General features: G+C 37.6%; 4 protein-coding genes across 8 annotated transcripts in view; 3 read left to right on the top strand and 1 right to left on the bottom strand.

The window, feature by feature from the left end:
* The window catches only part of LOC117419377 (PR domain zinc finger protein 4-like), a 19,608-nt gene extending 18,722 nt beyond the window's left edge, over positions 1–886 (top strand). Inside the window, exon 12 of the mRNA XM_034032079.3 lies at positions 1–886. This exon is cut by the window's left edge and continues 391 nt beyond it. The gene's annotated coding sequence lies outside the window, so the exon portion shown is untranslated.
* A 7,859-nt stretch (positions 887–8,745) lies between these two features.
* On the top strand, positions 8,746–11,263 carry LOC117420144 (short transmembrane mitochondrial protein 1-like). Its single transcript, XM_034033701.3, has 3 exons — positions 8,746–8,930; positions 9,326–9,379; positions 9,893–11,263. The coding sequence occupies exons 1-3, from the start codon at positions 8,916–8,918 to the stop codon at positions 9,965–9,967; spliced, it is 144 nt and encodes a 47-aa protein (XP_033889592.1). The 5' UTR covers positions 8,746–8,915; the 3' UTR covers positions 9,968–11,263.
* A 654-nt stretch (positions 11,264–11,917) lies between these two features.
* LOC117420112 (cytochrome c oxidase assembly factor 6 homolog) lies at positions 11,918–15,868 on the top strand. 3 transcript variants are annotated; one of them, XM_034033643.3, is made up of 3 exons: positions 11,918–12,020; positions 13,055–13,220; positions 15,553–15,868. In XM_034033643.3, exons 2-3 carry the CDS (start codon positions 13,077–13,079, stop codon positions 15,646–15,648), a joined length of 240 nt encoding a protein of 79 aa, XP_033889534.3. In that variant the 5' UTR covers positions 11,918–12,020; positions 13,055–13,076; the 3' UTR covers positions 15,649–15,868. The 3 variants fall into 3 exon arrangements, with proteins under 3 accessions (XP_033889534.3, XP_033889535.3, XP_033889536.3); XM_034033644.3 differs by having other exon boundaries at positions 11,955–12,098; XM_034033645.3 differs by lacking the exon at positions 11,918–12,020 and adding an exon at positions 12,050–12,205.
* Positions 15,869–15,952: 84 nt separating this feature from the next.
* slc13a4 (solute carrier family 13 member 4) overlaps positions 15,953–25,661 on the bottom strand; it is a 28,035-nt gene continuing 18,326 nt past the window's right edge. For all 3 annotated transcript variants that reach the window (XM_034033640.3, XM_058986315.1, XM_058986316.1), the window contains 8 exons: positions 24,542–24,661; positions 23,770–23,871; positions 22,787–22,888; positions 21,990–22,096; positions 21,626–21,759; positions 20,790–20,951; positions 19,927–20,064; positions 15,953–17,302 (listed from right to left, as the gene is read on the bottom strand). In XM_034033640.3, the coding sequence (XP_033889531.3) occupies positions 17,165–17,302; positions 19,927–20,064; positions 20,790–20,951; positions 21,626–21,759; positions 21,990–22,096; positions 22,787–22,888; positions 23,770–23,871; positions 24,542–24,661 (1,003 nt within the window). In that variant the 3' untranslated portion in view covers positions 15,953–17,164. The remainder of the gene's footprint in view (positions 17,303–19,926; positions 20,065–20,789; positions 20,952–21,625; positions 21,760–21,989; positions 22,097–22,786; positions 22,889–23,769; positions 23,872–24,541; positions 24,662–25,661) is intronic.

Below are 25,661 nucleotides of genomic sequence, written 5' to 3'. Positions count from 1 at the left end.
TGCAGTTGGCAGTTGTCAACAACTATCTGCATCATAGCTTTGCATTGGTACTTTAAATAAACTACATTTTGTTCTGTTGGTAAACATTAAAAATGTGTTATAATAAAATCAGAAAAAAAAATGGTAACACTGACCATTAACAGTAGTAACTTCTGTACCTATCGATGGCAGTGAAACTGGGGAGTGTGGTTTGCTTGGCACCTTGTCACAGGTGGCATTCCCTCAATATGTAAATCTCGTACCCCACGTGGAACTGCAGGCTAAATAGAGTGAGTTGACATGATGGGTACTAATACCCATATCAAACACTGAAGACATTGATGAAGGCGCCCTGTCATAATGTTTTTTTTCATATTTGCTGAGTGTTTTTATCTGCTGCCCTGTGATGCCTAGTAAAAGAAATGACTTTTCATAAGGTGCCAAATTTACATATGAATAGTTTATATGATTTATTAGCCTTACCTATGTATGTTTTGCTGGAATTAAGCCAGTTCCGAGAGAGATGCACTGCAGCCTGGTTAATGTATGTTCCACTTATAGAATAATTTTTTTTGACTTTGGTGTCATTTCCAGCTATAGAAGGTAAAATCTCAAATGTTGAATGTATTAATTTATGCTGTAAGAGTTAATCTTGATTTTTGGATTTTACTTTGTAAGCAAATGTATTTGTTAGTTCTCTTGGTTAAGTTCTATTGTTCTTGAACAGTACCCACAATGAACCATTGTGGCAATAAGCTTTCAAAGCTGCCCGCACTGCCAAAGAGTTATATCTCAGATACCCTTTAAGGTGTTGGCTTCATAAGTTGCAGAATTTGAAAGACTGCTCAATGTGCTGACCATGCTGTTGACCTGACCTAATACAGCTGCCATATTAAGGTCAAGTGTCTTTAAAGCTTCTGTGTTAATGTTTGGTGTGTAGCTGTATTCTATGATTCTCAATCAAGTTCCCTTGCAGGTGTTGTCTCGTAACATTAATTTCACTGCCACATTTTTTTTAACCCTTTTTTGCAGATCAGATCACACACACTGAGATACTGGGGTCTATTCACTTATTGTAAACGGCTGCAGATCTAAATACTACTATGTTTAAATAATTAATGAACGGAAAAAAGTTATTCAAATCAAACCTCCAACGGTTTATTTTAGCCTCTTTAAGTTTATTTCAGTGAATTTCCATCATGGGTATTGTCCAATAGAAATGACCCTTTACTACTTCAGATATAGACAAACAACAAAACAAAAATCTATCCTTTTCCCATTAAAACTATTATTTTATTATAAAAGGACATGTCATGAAAATACACTAGTTCAAGTAAACTTCATGGTATGCATGGCTGTGCATGGATTTAGTTTCAGACTTCATTTTGTGCTGTCTTCTGTATTGACAATAATGGCAACAATGAGTGTAATTTAACATTCTCAATCAGAAGCAGGAGAAAGTCTTGAACATCATATGTGTCTCAAGTCTAAAGGAGTGTAAAAGTAAAATCAAACCATAAAAACATGGACATACTAACTGCACAACCAAAAAAACAATGATCTTAGCAAAGTCCTGTAATATCTCTAGAAATGAATATACCTGTCTCCTACACAACAGAAACTGTTCATCTAACAAAGTGGACACTTTATAGCTTTGTGTTGATATTTATCAACTAAAACTGCAATTGCTAAATGTAAGGAGAACTTCAAGCAGTAAACACCAAACCCTGCACCAGAAGATAGGAGGTTTGCTCTTCCACCCAATCTCCTCCTCAGTACTCAGTATTAAATGGGTAACCCTTGTGCTCCACACTCCTGTGACAATAAGACAAAAGAAAATTTAATTTTCAAGAAATTAATTTAGTTCAAACTAATTTCTAAACAAACTAGACTGACAATAAGAGCTACTGAATTGCATGATATTGAACTGCTTAACAACAATTACAATAATTCAAAATGTCATATGTATGTTTAAAATAATACCAATGGCTGGTTTCACAGACTACTGCTTCTTACATTGGATACCTTTGAACCAGAAAACCAGCCAAAGCATCATTGCAGTGGTCAAGTTCCTCACTGATTCAGTCTTTAAACTGAATGTCAAACCTTCACCAACCAAGGCTTTAAATTCAGGTCCCCCCTTTTTTTACTATTGTAAAGAACAGAAACGTTTTTCCCACCCCTCTGAACCTGTGCCAGAGCAAACAGGTAGGACAGATGAACCAATAAAAATGTTGAACTTTGGGAGAGGTGTCAGGAACCAATGAAATGTTTGTGATTGAACAGGTTGGATTTTAGCAGCCGATGTTATGATTTCAGAAGACATTTTGAGAAGACCCAAAGAATAACCAATGTGAAACGAAAACAGCGAGTCAAAAATGACTTGCAGTAAAAATAGTTTAAAAAATCGCAATTATGTTGAAAAAGATATTCCAAGTATACATATAACAAAGCAGGAAACAATGGAAAGTTATGCATTCTGTTTTAAACCCTACAACCTGTTCAGTAACGCTTTAAGCACAATCTTAAGCAACACACTGCTGGTGAAGTTTCATTTACAGGTAACTTACACAAGCAAACTAAGAATAAAAATAAACTCATTATTTTTGCAAAAAAATGCTTTAGATTTAAAAAAATGGGCTTACTTTTATTTATTTATTTATTTTTTAATATATTAGCGATCTTATCCGAGGCTAGTTACATTATTTGAAATAACAACTTCTGAACTTGGCCTACCTTTTTCCTGCATGACGTCATGCAACAAGCCAACCCTTCATTTGGTAGGATGCTGTCTGGTCGGGTACATTGTGTACACCAGTGCTGACATGTAAGTAGGTAAAGAAAAGTAAAAAGCTAGGTTGTTCAATAATGAACTGGAATGCCATTCAGTCAATATGTGATTGCGACGTGTTACAAAAATACATCAGGGATAAAATTATACAGACTTATGTTCTGCTTAAAGAGTTAGGGTTTGCATTACATGTCCCCACGTGTTGCTACAACTGTTTAAATAGCGTACCTGTAATTGTTCTTTTCATTGTTAACATCCTGAAAACTTTCTACACTTACAACTTTAAAGATTGTTTCGAAGCTCTTTTGAAAATGTCTGCTCTTTTTTATAACACTTCTGACTGAATGTGTATTTGTGTTATTCTGTTGCATACTGACTCAGGAAAGCACACAGTATTGTTCTGTACCGTACTACTTGAGTTGTACGAAACTTCAGTTTGCAAGCAATGGAAGCACAACAGAGATTACTCCAGCCAAAACAGATTTAAACTTCCATGACCCACCAAAATATACAAAACAGGAATGAATATGCTGATTGTATTGGTGATTAAAATTGTCAAATTTTGTGATCCTTACAATATAAAATGTTTCCTGTCTGAAGTATCTGCAGGTCACATTATGTGTGCAGATATTCGTTCTCCAAGATGAATACTGTTAATATTATCAGCTTTCTGTTTTGACTGTTGCAAACCTCCGTATTGCTCTTATACTGAGCTCACCTGGAGCTCCAGGCCTTGGGGACCTGCCACTTCTTCCACTTATTGGACGTATTAGCAACTTATAAATGTACTGAATGTAAAATTACATTTGTAAGGTGTTTATTTTATTTTCTATTTGAATTCACTTTTTATTTCTTCTTGTTCTTCAGTTTGGTTTGCTACATTGTGCTTTATGCATGGTGAAACACAATGTGTGGGTCTGCTAACACAGAAACATACACGATAACTGTAGTTATAGAATTCTGTGGTTTTGGCAGGGAATTAACTCATGCAGTAACAAGTCAGCAAAGAAGGCAGACTAGTGAAACATTTTAATTCCCAAAAAAACAAAATGCTATTTTAAACCAACAGCAGGTGTAAAAACTATATTTGTGTAGCTATGTGTTTGTTTGTGGGTATGGGGATAAGAGTCAGAGTGAAGATGTGGACCTTGACCTTGCTGTAACTAGGGACGAAACGATTTTTCAAAAGTACGATATATGAATTACGAATATTCATGATAATCCTGTCACGTGACTCAACATGGCTGACGCAGAACAGGTGGCTTTATTTTCTCTCATTGCACTGCTTATGAAATTCGAGTAGAAATCGATAAAAAAAAAAAAAAAAATAGTGAATTTATCAGTTAGTTTATCTGTTAATTACAATGTACCAGTTAATGTTAAAAAGGGGACCCTATAGAATCTGTTAGAAATGTTTTACAATGCACAGTGCTGTGTGTAAAAAGACTGTTAAAGGGCCTGGCCATTAATGTATTGGTTGAGGCCTAGTAAAAACTATTGTTTATCTTTTGTCTTTTGTATTACTGAGTTATAACAGCATGATAAACCTACTGCTGGCTTCCAGTTTCTAGTGTTTACTTGCTATTGCTCCTTCTTGTGGAAGTGCTGTCATACCTACTATTAGAAATGTTATCAGCAACTAGTTTCCTAATTTAATAACAATAATGCTTTGAAATCACAACACTAGTATTCAAAAGCAAGATGCCAAAAAATACAGCTCAAAAAATGCATGTTTGTTAAACATATTTAGGGAGTGTTCACACTGAGTTCATTGGGGGGGGGGGGGGGGGCTGGCTCGTTTGGAGTGTAGTGTTACAGCAAAGTTCACTTGACAAACAAACTGAACTGAGTCCACTTGAAGAGGTGGTCTCAGTTCATTTGGCAAATTAACCGAGTTTGCTTGCTGAACTTAAATGTGAACAACAGGATAACAACAGGATAACACACATTGACCTTTGTAGCTAGATAAGGAGAAACTGAATTTAAGTGCTGTGTCTGGTATTTTGCAAACATTAAAAGGATTAAGTTTGGTCCAAAGAAATTCCAAGGGGAACAATATGGGCAGTGAAAGAAATGGGGACACTTAAGCTCCTTTCACACTGGCTGCAGCCAATTTCACGAGGGATGGCTACGTGATTTCACACTGCTTTTTGAAGAAACAGGGACGACCTGGGTGACAGAAGAAAGTACACAATGCGTATACTCAATGCTCCATAATCAGCAACGTCCACATGACCACCCTTTCATTTGTTCAGGCTTTCAAGATGAATCATCAGCCCAAATCTTGATTAGAGCAAATGTTTCTTAATCCCTGCTGCAATCTGGCTCGTGGTGTGTCTCAATCAACAGAAGTATGGCTAAACAGAATAAACAGAAATGTTCCTTGCAGAAGTGAAACCTTTATGTAGGCATGGCTGTTTGTTACTTCGTCCACTTACGAACGCCCGTCTGAGGTGAGTCGCTGCAGACCCGGGTTGACGTGCTTTCCCACTACGCAGGACTGTGACCCGGGTAGCAAGAACCCGGGTCGGAGTGCCAGTGTGAAATGTGGTCGGACACCAAAATTCAAGGAGAACCTGAGCCTCCAGCTCCTGCACATTCTTCCAGTGTTCAGCATGATGAAAATAAAAGCATGTAAATGAACCAAAAATCTTAACTCCATTTCACACTCAAACAAACTCAGGACATTTGCTTCCAGGCAAATGTGAACAGCAAGCAAATGGATTCATTGTTTTAAACCAAAGGAACTAAACTGAGACAGATTGTAACGAGCCCAATGTGAACACAACCTAACTTTGTTTTACCCATTACTTTGCAGGCATTTATCTCATGGTCAAGTGCATCCAAATACTGTCACTAAATTAAAACACATTCAATTTAAATTGTACCGGTAAGAAACTATATAATAGTTTTTAAGGGCAGGTCAAGACCGGCCCGGTCCTATGTGTGCCTACAGTCAGTGGTGCTATATTTAGAATTGAGGGGTCGCTATTATCTACCCCCTGCTCTTTCAAACCTACCACGTCGCATGCAGTCCCTGTTTCCCCATACACTGAACAGAACCATAATTTATCACTAGTAGTTACGGTATTTGAAAGGGCTAACAAGTGTACAGATTGTTTACAAATTCAGACCATCAGGTATTGAGGTATTATTGTAAAGCAACTAGACTTACAGCTATTTATATTAAAGATAAATAAATAAATACTGTACATATTTTCACAACCAGTTTCATACACTAATACACACATGATTTAAACGCCTCTTATTTTGCATTTTGAAGGCAAGTACTGTAGTTTATTTATATGTATCTTTCGCAAAGACAGATAACAGTTGTGACTGATACCTTACAGTTTACAAAAAATAAATAAAAAATAGGAAGGAAACATCTAGTGTTTCACATAAAGTGCATGTTATGTGTTTTACAGTTGTGTGTGAAGAAATGTGTTCCATATAACATGATTTGAGTGTATATTTAAATATTCCATGTATGTAGAAAACATCTGGTGACCCTATTTTTATGTTAATTTTAGTTCTTTTAAGGTTTGCAGATCAAATATCTGTAAAAAAAATAAAAAACAAACAAACAAAAAAAACATTGAGACAACAATTTCTAGTAACGCACAATAGCTTCTTAAGGACATTGGTGAAAATAAGCATACAATAAAGTCCAACACTGTGTTAAACACAGAGTATGACAAAGTTCAGCTGAGTTGGATGATAGCACAGTGACGGAGGACAGACTCACAGATGAATTGCTGAAACTCAAGGTATAACATTTTTCCCATTCATACTTTCAATCCAGTATGTACATTTCTAACAGATAGTACTCCAAGAGAAACCTTTCAACAAATGTCACACAGTCTGTTTTTATAAAAATAGAAATGTGTTAACCAGTTGAGACCCCTGTATTACGGGTGACTGCCATGAGGACTGGGGAGACATTGGTGGGCCACCATCAGGGGAAGCCATGTTATATGTAAATAGTTGTGTTTATTTTTACAATATGTATATACAGTGTGTTAAAGTTTTTCACTTTTAATTCAATTATTTCCTTTTTTTGTTTATAGCATGGTTTAAACTGCTACAGATTTGTGCTCAACAGGCAGACTTTCTAATCCTTATCAACAAACTCATAAATAGTGTTAAATAATCAAGTAGCTTACTGTGACATATTCCAGATATGCTTGTGGGGAGCCCGGTGCATTGATAGAAGACTCTGGATCCTATTCTTCAGAAGGTCATTGTAAGACAAATGTAGTGTAGGAGCATTTTCTGCAGCGATCAATGCCTGGGGTCTACTAAATCCTCATTGGCAAGGTTAACCTAGATGTTAATAATGACACGAATTTCAGTTTTTAGATAATTTTCAGATTTCAATCAATGTACAGGTGGGATTGAAAGGTAGTAAAGGTGAGAAAAACAAAACAGACGTGTGTTCCAGGAGATCAGAAGATACATTTAATAGAAAATAATAAAGCAAGTACATCAGGACAGAGAGGAAAATAAAAAAAAGTTAAGTTAGAGGGCAGTACAACTGCCTTGCACAAATTGTGGGCACTATTTTGGAAGGATACTGTATCGGCGGTGGTAAGAATCCAAGTGTACGACTTCTATCTTCCACAACAGGCTCTCTGATTAGCAGATGGTAGAAACAACATACCCACGCTGCCACACAGGCTGCTTGTATAGCCCCACACCCTTCAAAGTTGCAACATTCATGCAAATCAGGCAATAGTCCAGTTTGGATCTAGTCCAATAGAAAGGCTCGGGCTGTCCCACCAGCCTCCGTTACAATACATTCATCATTTTATTTAAATGTTTTTTTACTAAAATGAACATAAAGTAATTTAATAGGCGCAATAATACACTCCATGATGTGCAGTAGTTTTACTATGGGTACAACTGGTTCAGCTCGCTGGACCTGAAGAGCGGTAGTCCCTCGAGCTGAACCAGGATGAGCCAATGACCAAGTCCAGGGATTCATTGATGTGGGGCAGCGGGTATGAGCCCTTGCGGGTAGCATCATTCAGACACCAGTAGTCGACACAGAACCGCCACGCTCCATCCTTCTTGGGGACCAGGACGACAGGCGCAATTCACGGGTTATCAGACGGTTCGATGAGACTTGTCTCCTGTATTTCCTTCAAGACCCTCTCCACTGCTTCCTGCAGGGCCAGGGGCAGCTTGACTGGTGCTGCGTCCCCAGTGTCGATGTTGTGCTGCACCAGGTGAGTCCAGCACGCTTTTTCTGGCCTGGTTGCAAAGCTGTGCTTGAACCCCAGCAACAGTTCCAGCAGCTGGGCCTGCTGCTTCAGGCTACGGCTTAGCAAGGGCCATGACTTCTTGGAGCCAGGGCTCCAAGAAAATCTAGGTTTTTACAGCCTGTGAAATTTACAGTCCTTTGTATCTTCCCTGAAAAAAATCCTTCCAGTCTTGAGTCTGTTTATGCCCAATAAAGGACACACTTATGCAACAAATAACAATGTGTTTAACAAAATGGGAACTATTTTAAAGCTGAAAATCTGTTAATAGTTGAAAATGTATTTTATTTTAAGTAGTCCTTCAATCATAAGGTTGAACACCCTTTTGATTTCACTATAATTATTGTTATTGTAATCATATGGCCAGCAAACTTTAACCAGGAAAGTACTATAGGGGGAAAGCTTACCCTACCTGTTAAATACCTGAATCCTGAAAATGGTACTTTATGAGTTTGGAGTACATATATTATACCATAAAATTAATCAAACTATGTATAGAAAATAAAGAAAATATTGGTGTAGTATTATTTCATGTATGTGTAGTAAAATAGAGAAAGAAAAACAACGTCATAATTATTTTTTAAAATATATTGATACTGGCAGAACCAAACGTATCCCATAAGCAGGGCACATTACGTTATGAATCAGTAAGATCAAGAATCGTCAAGAATCAGTCGGTAGGGGGCGATCTTTTTTTTAAAAAATTATTATTATTATTATTATATGTGCTCCTGTATTTTCATTTTGTTTGGCTTGAATTCCAATTTTTCGCCACTCACGCTCAAAGCACCAACAGTAGTTTCCGGCTGGTCTAACAGTGTGCAGCAGCGAAGAGGATAAGCAGAAACCAGCTCGAAGTGTACATTATAGTTTAAAAGAAAATGTTGCAATTTTTGGTGAGTACGTGTTTCCGTCAACAAAGCCGATAATATACTGCTGTTTGGCAATTTTAATAAATAAATAAATGAATGCTTAGGTTTCAGGTAGTGTGAGAATCATAAACTGGGTATTCAATACTGTATTACTGTTCGTACTTAACTCGTCTTCAAAATATAAGGACCAGATGTACTCAAAAATGTAATTTCCACATCTGACCTTGAAAGCAAAATTTGACCATTTTTTAAAAACTATCATTAAATTGCACAAAAGCACTTCTGCCGCTTGATTATATTCCTTTTGCAACAATAACAGTTTTAGATTATGTTCGGGAAAAAAAAAAAAAAAAAAAATTATCATTAACTTTGGTCACACCTCCAACAAAATGTCTAAATTTGTTAATGTTCTCTTCCAGATGGGATTTACTTTGGGAAATGTGGTTGGCATGTTCCTGGCACAGAACTATGAGGTAGGTTAGGCGGAGGAGGGGTAAGGATGATACGGTATTAATTTTGTCAACCGTGAATCATTTCCTCCTGAGACAACTTCAGATACACATTCTAATATTATTTTTAAAATGTTCAGCCTAAGAAAGGGTAAAACAGTATAGCACACACCCTGAGCAAGTCACTTAACCTTAGTCACTTAGTCATGTAAGTGACTTTGCAGCTGATGCATAGTTCACACATCCTAGTCTCTGTAAGTTGCCTTGGATAAAGATGTCTGCTAAATAAACAAATAATAATTTAACAGAGGTTGCTGGCAGTAAGTGAAACATGAATTTGAAAGGGTTTGATATGTTGATAAATAAAATGTGGGTTATATCTTGCATTAAAATCACTTACAAGACTGAACTTGACATGAAAAGTATTTTGCACTGATGCCTTCAATTATATTCTATTAGGAAAAGCAAGTGTACAGATGTTACATTTCATAACTAAATATTGTGGTGTTTCACAAGAATCTATATTTTGCACTGCAGGTCCCAAACATTTCTAAGAAGATTGAAGAGTTCAAGAGAGACGTGGAGGCTAAGAAGAAGCCACCGGGTTCCTGAAATGTAGAGGATACTTCAGTCAAGATCTGAGAGGGATTGGGGGTGGGGGAGTGGGGAGGTTAAACATTGAGCATTTGTTCAGTACCTAAATAATGTCTATTAATGCAACATTTAGAATTAAGTAGAACTGTTAAGCAAATGGAGATTATTATTATTATTATTATTATTATTATTATTATTATTATTATTATTATTATTATTATTTATTTATTTTTTTTGTAGAAAGTTCCTTGATCAATCAACGTAGAACCGTAGAGTAGAATGTGGAGAAAATGGCTCAAACCTTTGGAAATATTACCGCAGAAAACTGCAAGCCTATAAACTGTTTATCATCATCTGTTGGGGATTTGGCTTTTATTAGATACCTTTTGCTTAGTGCTGAAGACCCAGAAACCAGGATTCCACCTGGATTGCATGAACCCCTTATTTTTACATGTAATTCCAGGATAACCATTGATTGGTGGTTGATGCATTTCCCCAGTGCTGTATTAATCCAGTTTATCTCAGCGAGGAATACGGTAGGGTTGGTTATAGTAAATCAAGTTCATGTCAGTGATTTCACAGACGTGTGTAACTTCCAAACTGCTTTAAACAGCACTGGGGCATGTCATTGCACTTTAGAAAGTGGGGTGTGTGCGTCCTCATTCATAGTACACAGCACCCTGTGTGGGAGAAATGCTGAAACTTACTGTGACAAAGCACAAACAGTGTGGGTCCTTAGTTACCAAATAACTTTTAAACAAGTATTTATAAAAAAAAGTTGTTTTAAAGAATAAACATTATTTTGCTGTTTTGAAATTTTCCTTTGATGAGTTTATTTATATTTGTCTGCCAACACAGCCACTTCAACTAATATCTCATTGACCATGTGTGACCAAAAATGGATGCTTAGATAGAGGCAAAGTTTGTGGGCATCGATCATGTTGAAATAACCCTGTAAGGCAGGATTTATACAAAGCTGCCACTGCTGCACTGCATGCTTACCAGAGACTATTTAAGGTTCAGATTTAATTTACAAGGATATGTAGATGTGCTGTTGACCATGTCATTGACCTCTGTCCGATCATGGCTTCCATATTGAGGTCCAGGGACTTTTAATTATGTTTATTCTAAGATTTTTCTCAAGTTTTATTAATGATGACTTCCAGTAAAAATGAACACATTGACCTCTTCTGTATCAATGATACAGACCACATGCTTTGAGATACTGTTTTTCTGTTTCTATTCTGACTTTCATTCAAGTTTCATAACTGCTGTAGTCTACAAAAAAAGAAAAAAGTTTCACTGCCATTGTTTTAACCACTTTATTAGCAGATCTTTTTACATATTTGTACTATTTCCCTTACATCATGCCCTGCTTAGTTTTGTCTTGGGTTTTTTTCTCACTAGTTTGTTTAATGATTGTGTGTGTGTGTGTGTGTCACTTGCAAAATTATATATAGAAGTTATTATTTTGTAATGGTTTAGGGTACTCCAATAAAGAATCACATGACTACAAAAAGCCAGCTTGGTGCAATACCACCAGTAGTAGTGCCGTGTGTGGGAACACTGGTGTTTACCTGGTGTTCCGCAGACATGTCGCCATCTTGACACTGTATTCAGCTGACCTAGGTACATTATTATCCATATTCATTCCCTAATCTAGGTACCCCACATGTATTATAATGTATTTACACTTTAAAAACACTCAATCATAAAAATAAGGTTATTTGAGTCATTTTTAACCAAACATTTTCTAAGGGGATTTTTTTTTTAACAGAACTGGGAAATCATCCCCCCCCCCCCCCCCCCCCAAATTCTTGGGTTGTATACATAAATGTATTAATTTAATACGTAGAAACAAAAATACATTTTAAGTCATAGCCTCGGTTAAATAATATGTTTCTTAACATAACAGCCTACAGTATAACAGCTTTGCTTGTAATTCCTGGAGTTGTCAACAGAGGGCGGTCTAAGTTTGCAAGTCAGTCTCTTAAGGCTGCTTCCTGAATCACTGAGTGCGACACCAACGTCTTCCGTTCCTGTTTGGAGTTACTGGAGGTCAAAGAAGAAAGTAAGCTACAGTATTGAATATGTTTATAAACGCTGCATTCATATTACACAGATAAATATAAGTATGTTGCACATTGTGGTGAGTACACGCAAGTCTGAGTACAATTGTTAAAACCTAAAACTTGTTGAAAAGCATCATGCCGGTCACCTTGGTTATGTCGGGAACATGTAAGATAAAGTCTTATCGTAAGTATGCAAACTACACAGTAGGCTACAACATTTATTACACGTGGGAATATAACGTAACGGGCAAATTAGATTTAAATAAAATGAATGTACACTATTATGTAATGACTTATTGAAAACAATTATGCAAGTGTTGAAATATAATCCCAAGAATTTAAATTGGTCAAAATACACAGGATCCACAAATTACAAACGTGTCAATGTGTGACCAAAGGGGGGAAATCATGGCTCTACAGACGGCGGGACAGCAAAATCTGCATGTTTGTATTTTTGTTTTTATTCCACAAAGCTAAACATTTTAATGCAGCGGTGGCAAAACCGAGGACTGGGGGCTGTCCAGTATGTGGTTGCCAACTTAAACTTTGAACTAGTTTGTAGTGCTCATGAAAGTGCAGATTATAGTTGTCAAATCTGGACAACCAGATTTCAGATTTTGCTCTTGTGACCTGTAGGGTTTACAGATGTGCGCTTAAACAAATATACTTTAGAACAAACTGTTTATTTTATGAACGTTTTATCCATTTGAAAGGAAGTGATGCACATTTTATACTACAGAGAACATTTCACAACACCAGGTTGTACAGTTTAAGACTCAAGGAAATTTGCTTTTATCCAACGAGTTTAAAAGTGTTTAACTATTGACAAAACATTGCAACGTGATTGATCTAATCAGGCACACAATTGTTGCAGTCAGTAGTTATCTACAGTGGATAGTATGCAATTGCTTAAAATCACAAATACCAATCTCAAAACGGGGATGCTGTCCCCAAATGTATAGGAAGTATTGGGCTTACATGAAATAAATATTATAGAGCTGTTTCAGTGTGTTGTTCTTTTCCTTGTTTTCAGTGAAGGTTGTGGAGAGATTACAATGACGGCCCCAAATGCAAATGAGAGGAGGGTGTGCTGGGCAGCGAGGGATGAGCTCTGGCGCTGCCTGGATGAAAACAAGGATGACGTGTCACGGTGCCAGAAGCCACAAAGGGAGTTTGAGAGCAGCTGTCCTGCTCAGTGGGTATGTTGACATGCGCTGTCAGAGCAGAGTGAGCTGTAGAGTTCTGGGCTCGAGTAATTCAAACATTCTAAGTTGTGGTTTTCTGGAGTTCTCATCTGTCAGTTCTGTAGTTGAGTGCTTGACGGGTATGGTGTGGGAGTCTGATTTCATAAACATTTAAACTTAGACATGTTTAAATGGTTACACTTGTAAGTGACTGTAGCTGATAAAGTAATTTCATGACTCTCCTCTGTTGTGAACTTGCATTCATTATATAGCTCTCAAATGTGTAGTTTTGAAAAAAACACGTTACAGTAAACATTTATTTTTTATTTAAAAAGATGATATCTGGTACTACACAAAGTTTTTAAAAAAATTGCAAGTTATGCTTTCAGATAGTGCTGCACTTCCTTGGTCATTTCACCTGGAGGGTGATATTGTTCCCACCCCTTCAATAGCTTCTTTGCTGTCAGTAACCAACCAGCTACTTCCCCTATCGACTGACATGCTTTCAGCCAGTAACAGGCTTCTACCTAGAAGACACTACTGAGGTAAAATGATTCAGGCAGTACAAGCGTACCTAGGAACTGAGAACTTTCTTAACTTAAAGTACAAGACATCCTGCTTTATAATGAAAATACATGTTTGCTATTTCGTAAAACAAGATGGCGGCCAGACCTACGTTTCGTTCTTAAATTTAAAACCGCTTCAGTTGAACACGGTTTAGTTGATTAACTCCAAAGTTGACAAGCATCATCCCTGTGTCAAAACAATTGACTTTTTCAAAAATAGTGTTTGTGCGTAAAGCAAGATGGCTGCCTGCCTCATTTCTTTCAAAATCTTTGGTCAAATCTAAAACTATCTTGTAACTCCTTACGAAATGCAGATAGGTTAATGGTTACTATGGAACACATATAGGAAACCATAAGTGCTCTATCCAAAAATGACCTTGTTTGTGACCTTTGACCTCTCCTTAAGTTAAAATGTAAAACTAGTTTATAACTCCTTACAATACACAAAGGGTTATAGTTACTATACACAACACATTTAGGAACCCATATGTCAGGGGTGTCAAACTCCAGTCCTCGAGGGCCGCTAGGTCTTCTGGTTTTCATTCCACCTTAAGATCTCAATTAACATAATTAATCTAATTTGATCAATTTGAAATATTTAATATTTTTCAAGTTCTTTTACAGTTGATGATTTTAAAAATGAACTTGATTCAAGGTACACTACCTATGAAACATTGAAGAGAAGAGAAGTGTTAAATGTGTCCAGTTAATCAAATAATTAGACCAATTAAGTCATTGAGAGCTCGAGTGGAACGAAAGCCAGAAGACACTGCTGCCCTCCAGGGACTGAGTTTGACACCCCTGCCATGTATGCTCTATTCAAAAATTACCTTGATCATGACCTTTGACCTCATCTTAAGGTTAAATGTAAAATTAGCTTACAGTGTGTAGATAGGGTCATTGGTTACTATGGTGTTTAACGTTATAAAGCATCATGAGATAATGAACTAATGCAGTATTTTGAATTGAAACTGCTTGTTTAAAACTGATCTGTTGCTGACACTTGTGCTGCAATGCTACAGCTTGCCAACATTTCCAACTGGTACTGAGCTAATAATAATGGAAAAACGGTGAGATTAATTATTTTATATAGTAATTCAGCGTGTTAGTATAGCACCTCACAGAAAATGTGTTTAGTTTTTTTGTTATAATGTGCCTGTTTAAATATTTAAACACAAATAACATTATTACTCAATGGGTAACAGCAGTGCTGTGTAGGATGTGCAGTGTGATACAATGGACTACAATCCCAGGGACGCTTAGTGACAAATACTTGCTTGAGTTAGAACTTAACCAGAAAACCTTTTTTGTTTTTAGATGAGTTTACTGTATAGCTGTAGCTGACAATATTTACTTATCAGTTTTTTAGATTGGGAAAGCATTGGTTGCACATGGGCGCCTAAAACAAAATTGATGGTTGCATAAAAAACCTATACGACCAAATTGGGCGCACCGTAGAGCCCTATAATGATTGAAGTAGTGTTACAGTACACTGGCCACACAACCCTGCACGCACATACCGCTATAAAAACCTATTGAATGATGACGTCGAGGACTTGCATCTAACTGAAATACAAACACCATCTTCTTATTGCAACAAATGAAAATTGTAGTCCCAGCATAATGCGACCCGTTAGGTTTAGCCAGGAATTGAGCTGAATGTTACAAATGAGACCAGCAACTTCAAAAGGTGAAAGCGGCACCACTGATTTCCACAGCAATCACGAGGACACATCCATTGCAGTCCTGCAGCTAATATTCATATTTCTGTTTCTATGCAGGTGAAATATTTTAGTAAACGAAGAGACTACCTGAAATATAAAGAAAAGATTCAAACGGAGGGATTTGAGCCATTGGACAGTTCAGCCAAATCGTAGCCACTGCTACAGGACTGTAACTTGGAAATTAAACCTGCCTGTACATGAATTGGATAAGTGATAGAGGAAAAAGCTGGTCTCAACCCAAGGAACTGTGCTTGTATGCCTTTTGTGGTGCTGTGCAGGACGTGGTAGGGGTGAATGATTCATGTCAATGGATTGTGTTCTTTCTTTCTTATTTGATATTGCAGTACGATGAATAAAGGTGATTTATTGGTTATCGTTAGTTTTTTTGGTGTCTGTATTTGGGGTTGCGACTTGAATTCGAGTAAACACAGTATAATAACCCTGTAACTGCATAAAACACATTTTAGAAATCATCTTTATTACATTAGTTTATTACATACATATTTGTACGCCATTTGATAATGCTTTGTATGTATTATATTTATCATAATTCCAACATACAGTAATTCCCAAGCCCAAGGTGCTCAAATCAAAACATTTAAATATACTGGAAAATGTCCTCTAAAACTTAATGTTGCCTCGTGCATTTTAATAGGCTGATACTTGTGTTGCTTGGAATCTGGTTCTTGGAAATGGCCTACAGGGCACAAATAGAAAAATGCATCTCAATGTTTTTTTTTATTATTAAAACACGTCCTGTGTGGCATTAACTTCGATTCCCAGCATCATTACTTTCCGAACAACAGCATTTCAATGTGAATAAAAAGGGTTACCTGATCAGACAATCAAGTGGCATACTACAGTACTGCTAAAAACAAGTTTAGTAATAATCAGGCCTTTGAACTGGGCCCAGTGTCTAATTTTTTTTAATTAAGCATACACATATGAACATTGCAGTTGTTTTTTTTTTTTACAATAACCTAACTGGTTTTTGTACTGTGTCGTCATAGTTTATTAAGAAGTTTTTCTTTCTTTATGGTGTTACATAAATTTTTTTAGATCAAAATCTCATTCTAAATAAAAAGCAAAACAAAAAAAAATGTTCAATTCTGTGCAGTAACAATAATATCAATTACAAAAGTAATTTACTATACCTGACTTAACACCCCTAATTAAAATTGAAGTCAGTTGGTTTGAACTAAGGGTTTTAAATCGATTCCACGTCACTTGGGACTTACTGATTGTTTGCACGCTCTGATTAATCAATTAAAAGAAAACATAAATATTGCACATTTACTGCTTTAAAATGCAGTCTGGAAGGTTTGCATTTTCTGGATACCCTGTCTTTACTTTGTGAGCCACCACGGATTTCAGGTCAACTTTTTTTGCCCCATGTTTTACCCACAAACAGTAATACTGACCAAAACACCATCTGTATTCATGATCTCACCTGTGATTACTGTTCATCAATTTACCAAAACCACCAATTAATTAACAAAGATCATTTAAAAAGGGACAATCACCAGATTATTACACTGAATCACTTGACCCACTCCTCTTGATCATTCTGTTGTGTTCAGACAGGACTTTGCTGATTCTTCTGGACTGTTTTTCACGGTATTAATCCCAGAGCAACAGTCCCAGCCTTCCTGTCCACTTAGCTGTGACATCACAAGCTCTCAGTCACGTTCCCCATCACCGCCCAGGCAGGAAACTCAGACAGCTGAAAAAGGGGCACACCCCACGTCATGATGGCAACCATGACTACCACCACCCCAATCAGGTTCACTCCAAAGCCAGCCTTCACCTGTGGAGAAATGGCAGGGTGTTAGATTCAATTAACCAGTTCGGTGTAATATACCTGATACTATGAGCTTCATACACTGCACAGCCTCGTTCTCCTTGGAGCTCCCCCATCCAGGTACTGTACTGGGTATATAAATACGAATCCGAATCCATAGCGATTTGACTATTCCTGGTTTTACTGTGACATCACTGTGGTTAATTAAAAGTGCAAATTTGAAACACAGAAATTGAAAGCACTCCTGTGGCCTAATTAGGTCTCTCAAACAGGCCTTCTCTCCAGGTACAGCTGGAACCCCAGTGTGTAACCATTAACCTGTCCCCCTGCAACACTGCCTCTAGCGGATGTAAAAAGTAAATCAGTAAGAAATCCCACATAGAACAAATGGTATTTATTACATCCTGGGGCAGAGTGTTGTAGCAGAATTAGCTAGACCTTGAAACAGTATTTATATATTTGTTTCCATCTTAAACACTGATTTTCAAACATTAATATGTCTTTCAATAGGATTAGAATTTTAAAAGATAAAAGGGGGGGGGGTCAAAGTATTAATTTCCCCTGTGTACAATACGAAGAATGTAAGTTTTCAGCAGATCTGGAGAAAAAACTAAGCGCTACAGCTATAGTACTCTATGCAGAGGTCTCTTGACTTAGTGGTAGAGTTTGATTGGTTGTAGTTTAAGTTATTATTTTTTAATGTTGTTTTTTGTTGTGTGTACAATAGTGTTTGAGAGGTGGTGGTTTTCCTTCAGGTCCATTCTGAAAGACACACGCTCATAAGACGTGCTGTGTGAGTGCTGATTTTACATCAAATACTTAATGGATGCTATAAAAAAGCTTAAACATTATAGCGGCACGATTATGGTTTCAACTTAAACTCAGATTTTCAACCATTAATATCTTGGTCAAAAACGCATTTAAGAAAATTCCCCCGACACAGCCATCTTGGAAATATGTAATTAAATCTGAGTAGAAAAAAGTTCAGTCAAACATAAACAGGTTTAAATTAAAACATAGTTCCCTCCTCACAGTGCCTTGTGTTAAGAGCCACCACACCAAAATTTTTTAATTGCAGTATTTATATATATATATATATATATATATATATATATATATATTTTTTTTACAGCTTAGAAATACTGCAAAATACATTATTTTCAGTAATTATCATGTTTCCAGTAAGCGCAAACTAAATTCTAATTATTTAAAAAATATATTAGTTTTGGATCTGCAGTGTGGTCATTTTATAATTTTTAGCAGTAATGTAGTACTCAAATTGAAAAAATATTGGTAGTTTATTTTATTGATTGAGGTACCGTAGGTTGTTTTAGTACATCATGCAAATATCAAAGAGAATGAAGTGTTCAGCAATTTTTAGGACTATTTTCATAATTTTAAAGTAAAAAAAAAATGAAAATAGTTATAATTAATATAGTGCCGCTATATAGATAGGCCTGGAGAAACAACTATAATACAGCTATAGGACTCTGCGCAGAGGTAGCAGTCTCTGCTGACTTAATTTCCAAAGATGTTAGAATTTGATAGATTTGTGTGGCTTGTAAATTGACTTTTCAGAATGCTAGGCTGGCATTGCCTGAACAGCAGCCCTGTCGGGAGGAGATATCAGCTCTCTGTGGCTGACCTCCTGCAGCTTATTTCAGGCCGTGGGCCTCCTGGCCTCCAGGTGTGGACTTCGGTCCTCATTCATTTCCGATGGTGGCAGATTTTCCAAACACATTCGTTGTTAATTTAATGCAATAGTATGTCAGTTGCTACAATTATACGGAATATGTCTGCTACTCAAAGTACAAATGTCATTTACATAATGATGAATAAATATTTTAACAGTGAAATTAAAATGTTTTGTATTTGTGTTGCTTTGGTGTTGACAGATATTCAGCTTTGAATGACCAATTCTCAAGATTTACTGTAGTTGAAACAAACATGCAGGCATCTCCCCGTATCCCTGTCGCCAGAGAGAAGTGTAAATGGAAATGCTAATGAGGTAGCAAAATTAATTTTAACACCACCCTTAAAAAAAAATGTTCACAGCAGATGATCAAGGGAGCAGTGAAAAAATAATTGAAAATGGATTTTCACTGCTCCCTTTCTTTGTCCAGTGGAACTTTTCCTTGTTAAAAGGTTGTTGCGAAGATTTTAAAATACATTTTCTTGCCTTTACCATTTTCACTGCTCTGCTTATATCTGAATGCTACCCTGCCCATCACACCTCAGCATCTATGTTAAAAGCCAAACCTGGATGTAGCAGAGTTATGGGTGGGATGGCATTTCCGGACTTTTGTCGCTTCAAGCTGCACCATTGAAGTTAATTTAATTGTCATTTTTTGTAAGGAATTTCCTGACTTTTGGGGCTTCACACGTAAATCACAACTAGTTTTTAACAAAGTTTATTTGTAATGAATATAATAATAATATTTAATATAATATCATATAATAATGACAAGTACTAGCAACACGAACATATACGAAGGAATTACAGTGTTACTGACAATCCTAACACTCATTTAAATGAAACAAGAACTACAGACGATGTGAAATGTCTCTATGGTTTTGTAAGACTATGGTTAATCCCTTTTCTATGGTATGGAGTTTTCTGAATGCCTCACCATGTCGCTGACCTGGCAGTGTCCGTAGCTGAACACAATGGCGTTGGGTGGATTTCCTACAGGCAGCATCACACCAAAGGAGACGCACATGGTTGCAGGGATCAAGGTGTACAAGGGGTTAATGTGCAGGGTCTCCGACTGAAGGAAAGAGAGACAGTTAATATTGGAAAGTCTTCTTTGTAATGCACCCCAGACATACTATAACCCTACATATTCTAAACTTCAGTCATTCCTAATACAGAATCACAAACATGAATGTACAGTGGAAATGCAGATCTTTGGGTTGTAGGTTGTACACCTATAGCGCAAGTCAGCCAGGAATTAGTTCATAGCACATTTTCAATTCCTCCAATGTGCCCCTGAAATACTAAAGCTAAAGGCTGAGAGGCAGTCCTCGTGTTTTTGATAAAACTTGAACCCTACCCTGGTTATCTTATGTCACTTGGACACTTTTTGGATGAAACTTGCCCTCAAGATAACATGCAAGAATGTAGAAAATAGTTGAAGCTGAAACTAGTGAAAATTAGAAAGGCCAAAAAATTAGTAAACCCTCACTGGTCCCTCTGACCTTTGGCCCTCTCTGGACAATTGCCTAATAAGAACCAGCAAATAGCTAAGGGGTATAGAGTTTCCCTTCGCTTATGGCCAGAATGGGTTACCTATTCTCAGTATAATCAGCTAGTGCAGAATTTTCACAGGGACACTCAACACTAGGTATCTTTTAAATTGCTTTATAGTGTTATTTTTCCAGAGCAGCATTACAGAAATTGTGGGGTCTGGGGGGCTGGAGTAATTGAAGTGCTTTTTATAGTGCTAATGTTAATGGTTTTTATAGTGCTAATGTTAATGTTTTCTGCACTTACCATCGTGGAGAGAATAGGGAGGAAGACTGTGATGGTTGCTGGGTTACTGGCAAATTCAGTTACCGCAGAAACAAGGAGACAGGCTAATAGTGTTATAGTCCAGGGGGGGAGGCTGTTCATTGGTTCCAACTGTCTTCCCATCCACACAGATAGGCCGGAGACCTGCCCGGGGAAAGTTAACGTAATGAAGCAGTACTTTGTTTTTCAGCAGGTTGTACAAGCAGCCAATAACAGCCAGACATCTCCAAGGTTACTCTGATTAAAAATCATGTATTATTTTTGTCTTTAACCACAGTGGCTTGACCTTTGGTATGGTAAGCAGTTGTAAAGTTAGCTGTTTTCCCTCTGGTATATGAATACAAATAGATTTTTTAAAAGATGTGACAGGGATATTTTTGAAATTATACTGTTGCCATCCACCCTCCTAGCTCAGAATCTCATGTTTGTGATTTTCTTGGTTATTTAGAGCCCACTGTTCATTGGTAGGACTCTTTTAGACATAAACGTTAGATTAGCAAAACCAAATCTTTTATTAATGGAATCCCAATGCATGGATACATGATATGGATTTCAGATTTCAGTATACAGTAAGCCCCTGTGCTTACTGTTTTATTTTGAGTAAGTTCAGGAGAATAGGAGTTTAATGCACCCAGAAATTATTTTTGGAAATCCTGTGCCCGTGTCCTTGTTACCTATTCCTGGTCCAAGCTACAGCCCACTTTATTAGGTCAGCCTACATGTACATTTTTCAGTGTTTTGATACTGAGGGTCCATGAAAGTAACATTTAAAAGGCTCTGCCTCGTGTTGGTAAGGGTAAAAGCTTCCCTGTGCGTACCTTGCATCCTGCCGCCAATGCGTAACCACCACCCACCAAGATTACAATCTCCCACGGCATCAGCTTCTGGAAGTCCTTCCAGGTTATCATGGGGGCCAGGGTGTCACTGTCCTCCTCATCCTCTGAACTGCTTCCTGTCGAGACAGAAAGGAAGCTCTTTGGGTTGCCACACAGAGTTTGAGTTAGCATAATAAAGTGCCCATATTAGAAATGTATTAAAATAAAACTTTTAGGCATCCTGGTGGCAGTAGCATATTGTTGCCCATCATTTGGTTCCTTCACCCGTTAATGTATTTTTCCTATCGTCAGCAGCACAAAGTGTCTCTTTTTCAAGCAACAAGTAAATGGTGAAGTGCTGGCCAACCTTGGTCTCTGTCCCCAGCCTGGGAGAAGCAGGGTTTCCTGGACGGGATCAGAAACAGCAGGAATCCCAGCAGCACTGAGATGGTGGCGTCTGTCCGATAGCCCTTCCTAGAACACAGAATCAGAACCAACGTGAAACTAAGAGCAAGAGCTTGTGTTGTGCAAACTGTGATTCCCTCCATCTCCACTAGAGGGCAGCATTTCACACAGCCCAGGCCAAGAATATTGTGCTCATGTGACAGAAAATACATTTAGGAACTGGGGAAGGAGGCAGCATGAGAGCATTCAATCTGATCAAGCGAGTGGACCTCAGTCCTGCCATGCACAAGTATTAAGTCCTGGGCCTCTCTCAATCCCCATTGGATTTTCAGTTCTGACCACCAAACAAATTTCACTTGTGTGACCTGTCAAATTCAAACCCAGGCCTCCAGAGGTGAAAGGTCTGAGAGGCTAGTGAGTTAGGCTGCCAAGATGCATAAGGGAGATCAGGGACTTCTAAATGATCATTCCTTATACAATTAATAATAAAAGTTAAGGTAGAGGCGTAGAGGGAGGCTTTTGAATGCGGTTGCACATTATACAAAAGCTTTACATCACGGAGGGTTGGCACTGTTGTGTACGATTCATAGTTTATCCAGGCTCTAATACTGCAGTGGTCATTTCTGTATAAATAGTTATTTAGTTACTGGACTATGCTAGTGTTCTGTGTAGTTCTGCTGTGTTTGGGATCCGTTTGATCCTTCTCAAAACACATCGAATCTGGCTTGTAAGTGTTCAATAGGTAAGTTATCCACCTACTTTTCAAAGAGGGAGGTCCACCCCGGCACGAATCCTGGCTCTCTGGTGAACCACAGCAGGGTCATGAGCACGAAGAAGACCCCAGTCACCAGCTCTGGGTAACTGGACACACCAGGGAGAGAGACAGGCTGTTTAGTACGAAACGGACTGTAAAAGTGTAGTCTCTGACATTTCCAAACCTCTTATCAATTATTAGCTCCAGTTTTTTCATTGCTCCCCCTTTTATTGAAATAAGACTCCTATTGCATAGCAGTGTCACCCATTCCAGGTTTTAATATGTGCTTGATTAGCCCCAGTGTATAGGTAACAAGCTCAGGTGTGTATTATTAAACTCACAGTAAAACCACGAATGGATCAAACTGCAATGCAATGGAAGTCTTTATTTCCAACCCTGCAGGTGAGCAGTTTTCTAATACAATTTTCAATCTCTGAAGGTACAGACACCATAGAACAGTCTTCGTCATGTTGGTATCCACCTATTAGAGCGGCTTCATGTATTTTAATATCTGTGAACCAACAGAGTGTTTTTCTATAGTGTTACTCAGAGTGATAGTAACTAAGTGTTAGAAAATGGCTTTAAAAAGCTTGGTGGCTGCACTGTTAATGTACAGCAACATCAAACACAGTAAAAATAAATCATAGTCATACAGGGTGAACCAAATATAGAGCAACAGAGTCATTTCTAAATTGTTGTTGTTTTTGGTAGATTACTCATGCCAAGGGATAATATGGAACGCCCACAATAGTACAGCCACATCTCAGAAGTGCTTGCAACAATATTTCACTTTTCTTCTTTCAGTATATTTTTATAATTCCTAATATAAATCATTTGTTTGCCTCTATGGGCTTTCTACTGAGCTTCTACCACTAGGCTACACTGTCTAACAGTCCCAATTCTAATCAATGGACCACTTCGTCCCAGTTGTAAACTCTAATTGGAACAAAGCAGTCCCTATTTGCGACCACTAGACCACAATGCCTACCTGATTGGCCCCAGTTTCTCATACTCTTCCTGGATGCGTTTCTCAGACAGCTCCTCCCGCTTCGTCTTCCTCTTCTTACTGAGGGAGCAGGTCTCCCTGAAACTGAACAGCAGATTGAGGAAGAAGGGCTGGATAGATTAAGGAGTTAAATGCACATTCCACCTTGTTCACCCTTATAACTGTTTCCCATAGTAAAAGCACAGCAAAGTGTAATAAAGCACAGTGAAAGCATAGGTAAGCATTATACAGCACATTATGCATATTATAAAAAACATGACAAACCAGGGTAAACTATGGTAAATGCAGAGTATAACTGTAGTATAACCATGGGAAAACTGCATACACACCGTGGTAAACTTATATGAGCAGGGCACAAAACACTGTAATTCCTCTGTTTTATATCAAGTGTGGTGCTTCTTTTTTAAAAAAAATTAAATAAATACTTTAAGATGGCCAAACCTTTTTTGTCAAACAAGAGAAAAAAGCATACAAAGTTTCTGTAAATTATTTTATTTTTTAAAACGTATTATTTAATGTAATAACATCAGAACTTACAATCATTCAAATCTTTATAAGAGAGGATCAACATCTCTAAAGCTGATGTGAATCTCTTCAGTGAGCGTCTTTAAATATTTGTAAAATGCTTAGGGTACTATTTTAAATTAACCTCATTGTTTTAAGTGGGGTTCTGGTTTTTGGGGGTCCCTGGGGAGTCCCTGAAGTGATTCCTCACCTCCACCACCACCACCCTGAACCTAGGTTCGATACTCACTTGCAGCCCAGGAAGAGACAGTGCAGCCAGACCCAGGTCAGAAAGAGCATGATCAGGGAGATGGGAAGACTGAAGATAAACCACGTCCCGAAGTTGATCACTTGCGCCTCAGGGTACCGGCTGCAGAGAGACAGGAAGAGGACAGAAGCTCAGCTCAGAGGGGGAGGGTATACAGTGATGAACCAAGCCTGGGTATCATCAGCAAGGGCTCTCGTGACAACAAAAAAAGAACTTGCCGTATTCTAGTGTTTCATTAAAACATAATGATGTAGGTATACCGACAGAATAGTGTTGTACTTGCTCTGTCTCTTATTTCTTTATACTAAACTCGAGATAGCTTGTGATAGGTGGCTGCCTATACCTGACTACTCAATTGGAAGGTCATTTTTTTAGCATTCCACAACATTTTCACCCATTTAAAAGTTCTGTAGTAATGTTGTAGTTTTCCCATGGTTATACAATGTATATACCATAGTTTACCATATCTTTGAATATGCTTTACAATACCTCTTTGGACTGCAATGCTTGCAGTAACTCTGTTTTGCAGTAGCAATACAGATGCAGTTGATTTAAACACAATCCACTATCTTTAAAAGGTACAACAGTACACATCAAAACTTTATTTGAAATGTAATGCAACTAAACCATTTCCCGTACTTTCCTAATGCAGGTCAGTGTAAAATGTTAAGCAGATTAACAAGTTCACAGTGTCAAATCGATGTCTGGATAAGGGGCTGGATTTTGACCTGTGGCAGATAAACACCAGTATCTGGAGTGGACGAGATAATCACACGAAAATGGGTCTGCAGTGTGTTTACACAATTCAGAACAATAGAAACGCTGACACTATACACTGATAGAAGAGTCAGCCCAAGTGGCAATGTACAGGTTGGTCTGGTGACTTCTTAAGAACTGTGTAATTTTGGTCTGATAGAAGTATCCACAAATTACTGTGGGACAAACCTTGTTCGCCTTGTGGGACGGCAGTCATTTATAATTTTCATGTACACAAAATACATTTTTTAACCTCTTATTAGCTATTTACAAAAAATGCTAAACACTGTCCTTCTAACGTCATAAAAAACAATGCACGTAATCAAGTAATAGCTTCATAAGGAAC

The sequence above is a fragment of the Acipenser ruthenus genome, chromosome 14, assembly GCF_902713425.1.
Source record: "Acipenser ruthenus chromosome 14, fAciRut3.2 maternal haplotype, whole genome shotgun sequence".
NCBI classification, from domain to species: Eukaryota; Metazoa; Chordata; class Actinopteri; order Acipenseriformes; family Acipenseridae; genus Acipenser; species Acipenser ruthenus.
Note: the sequence above shows the minus strand (reverse complement) of the source record. Positions and strands in the feature narration are given on the sequence as shown.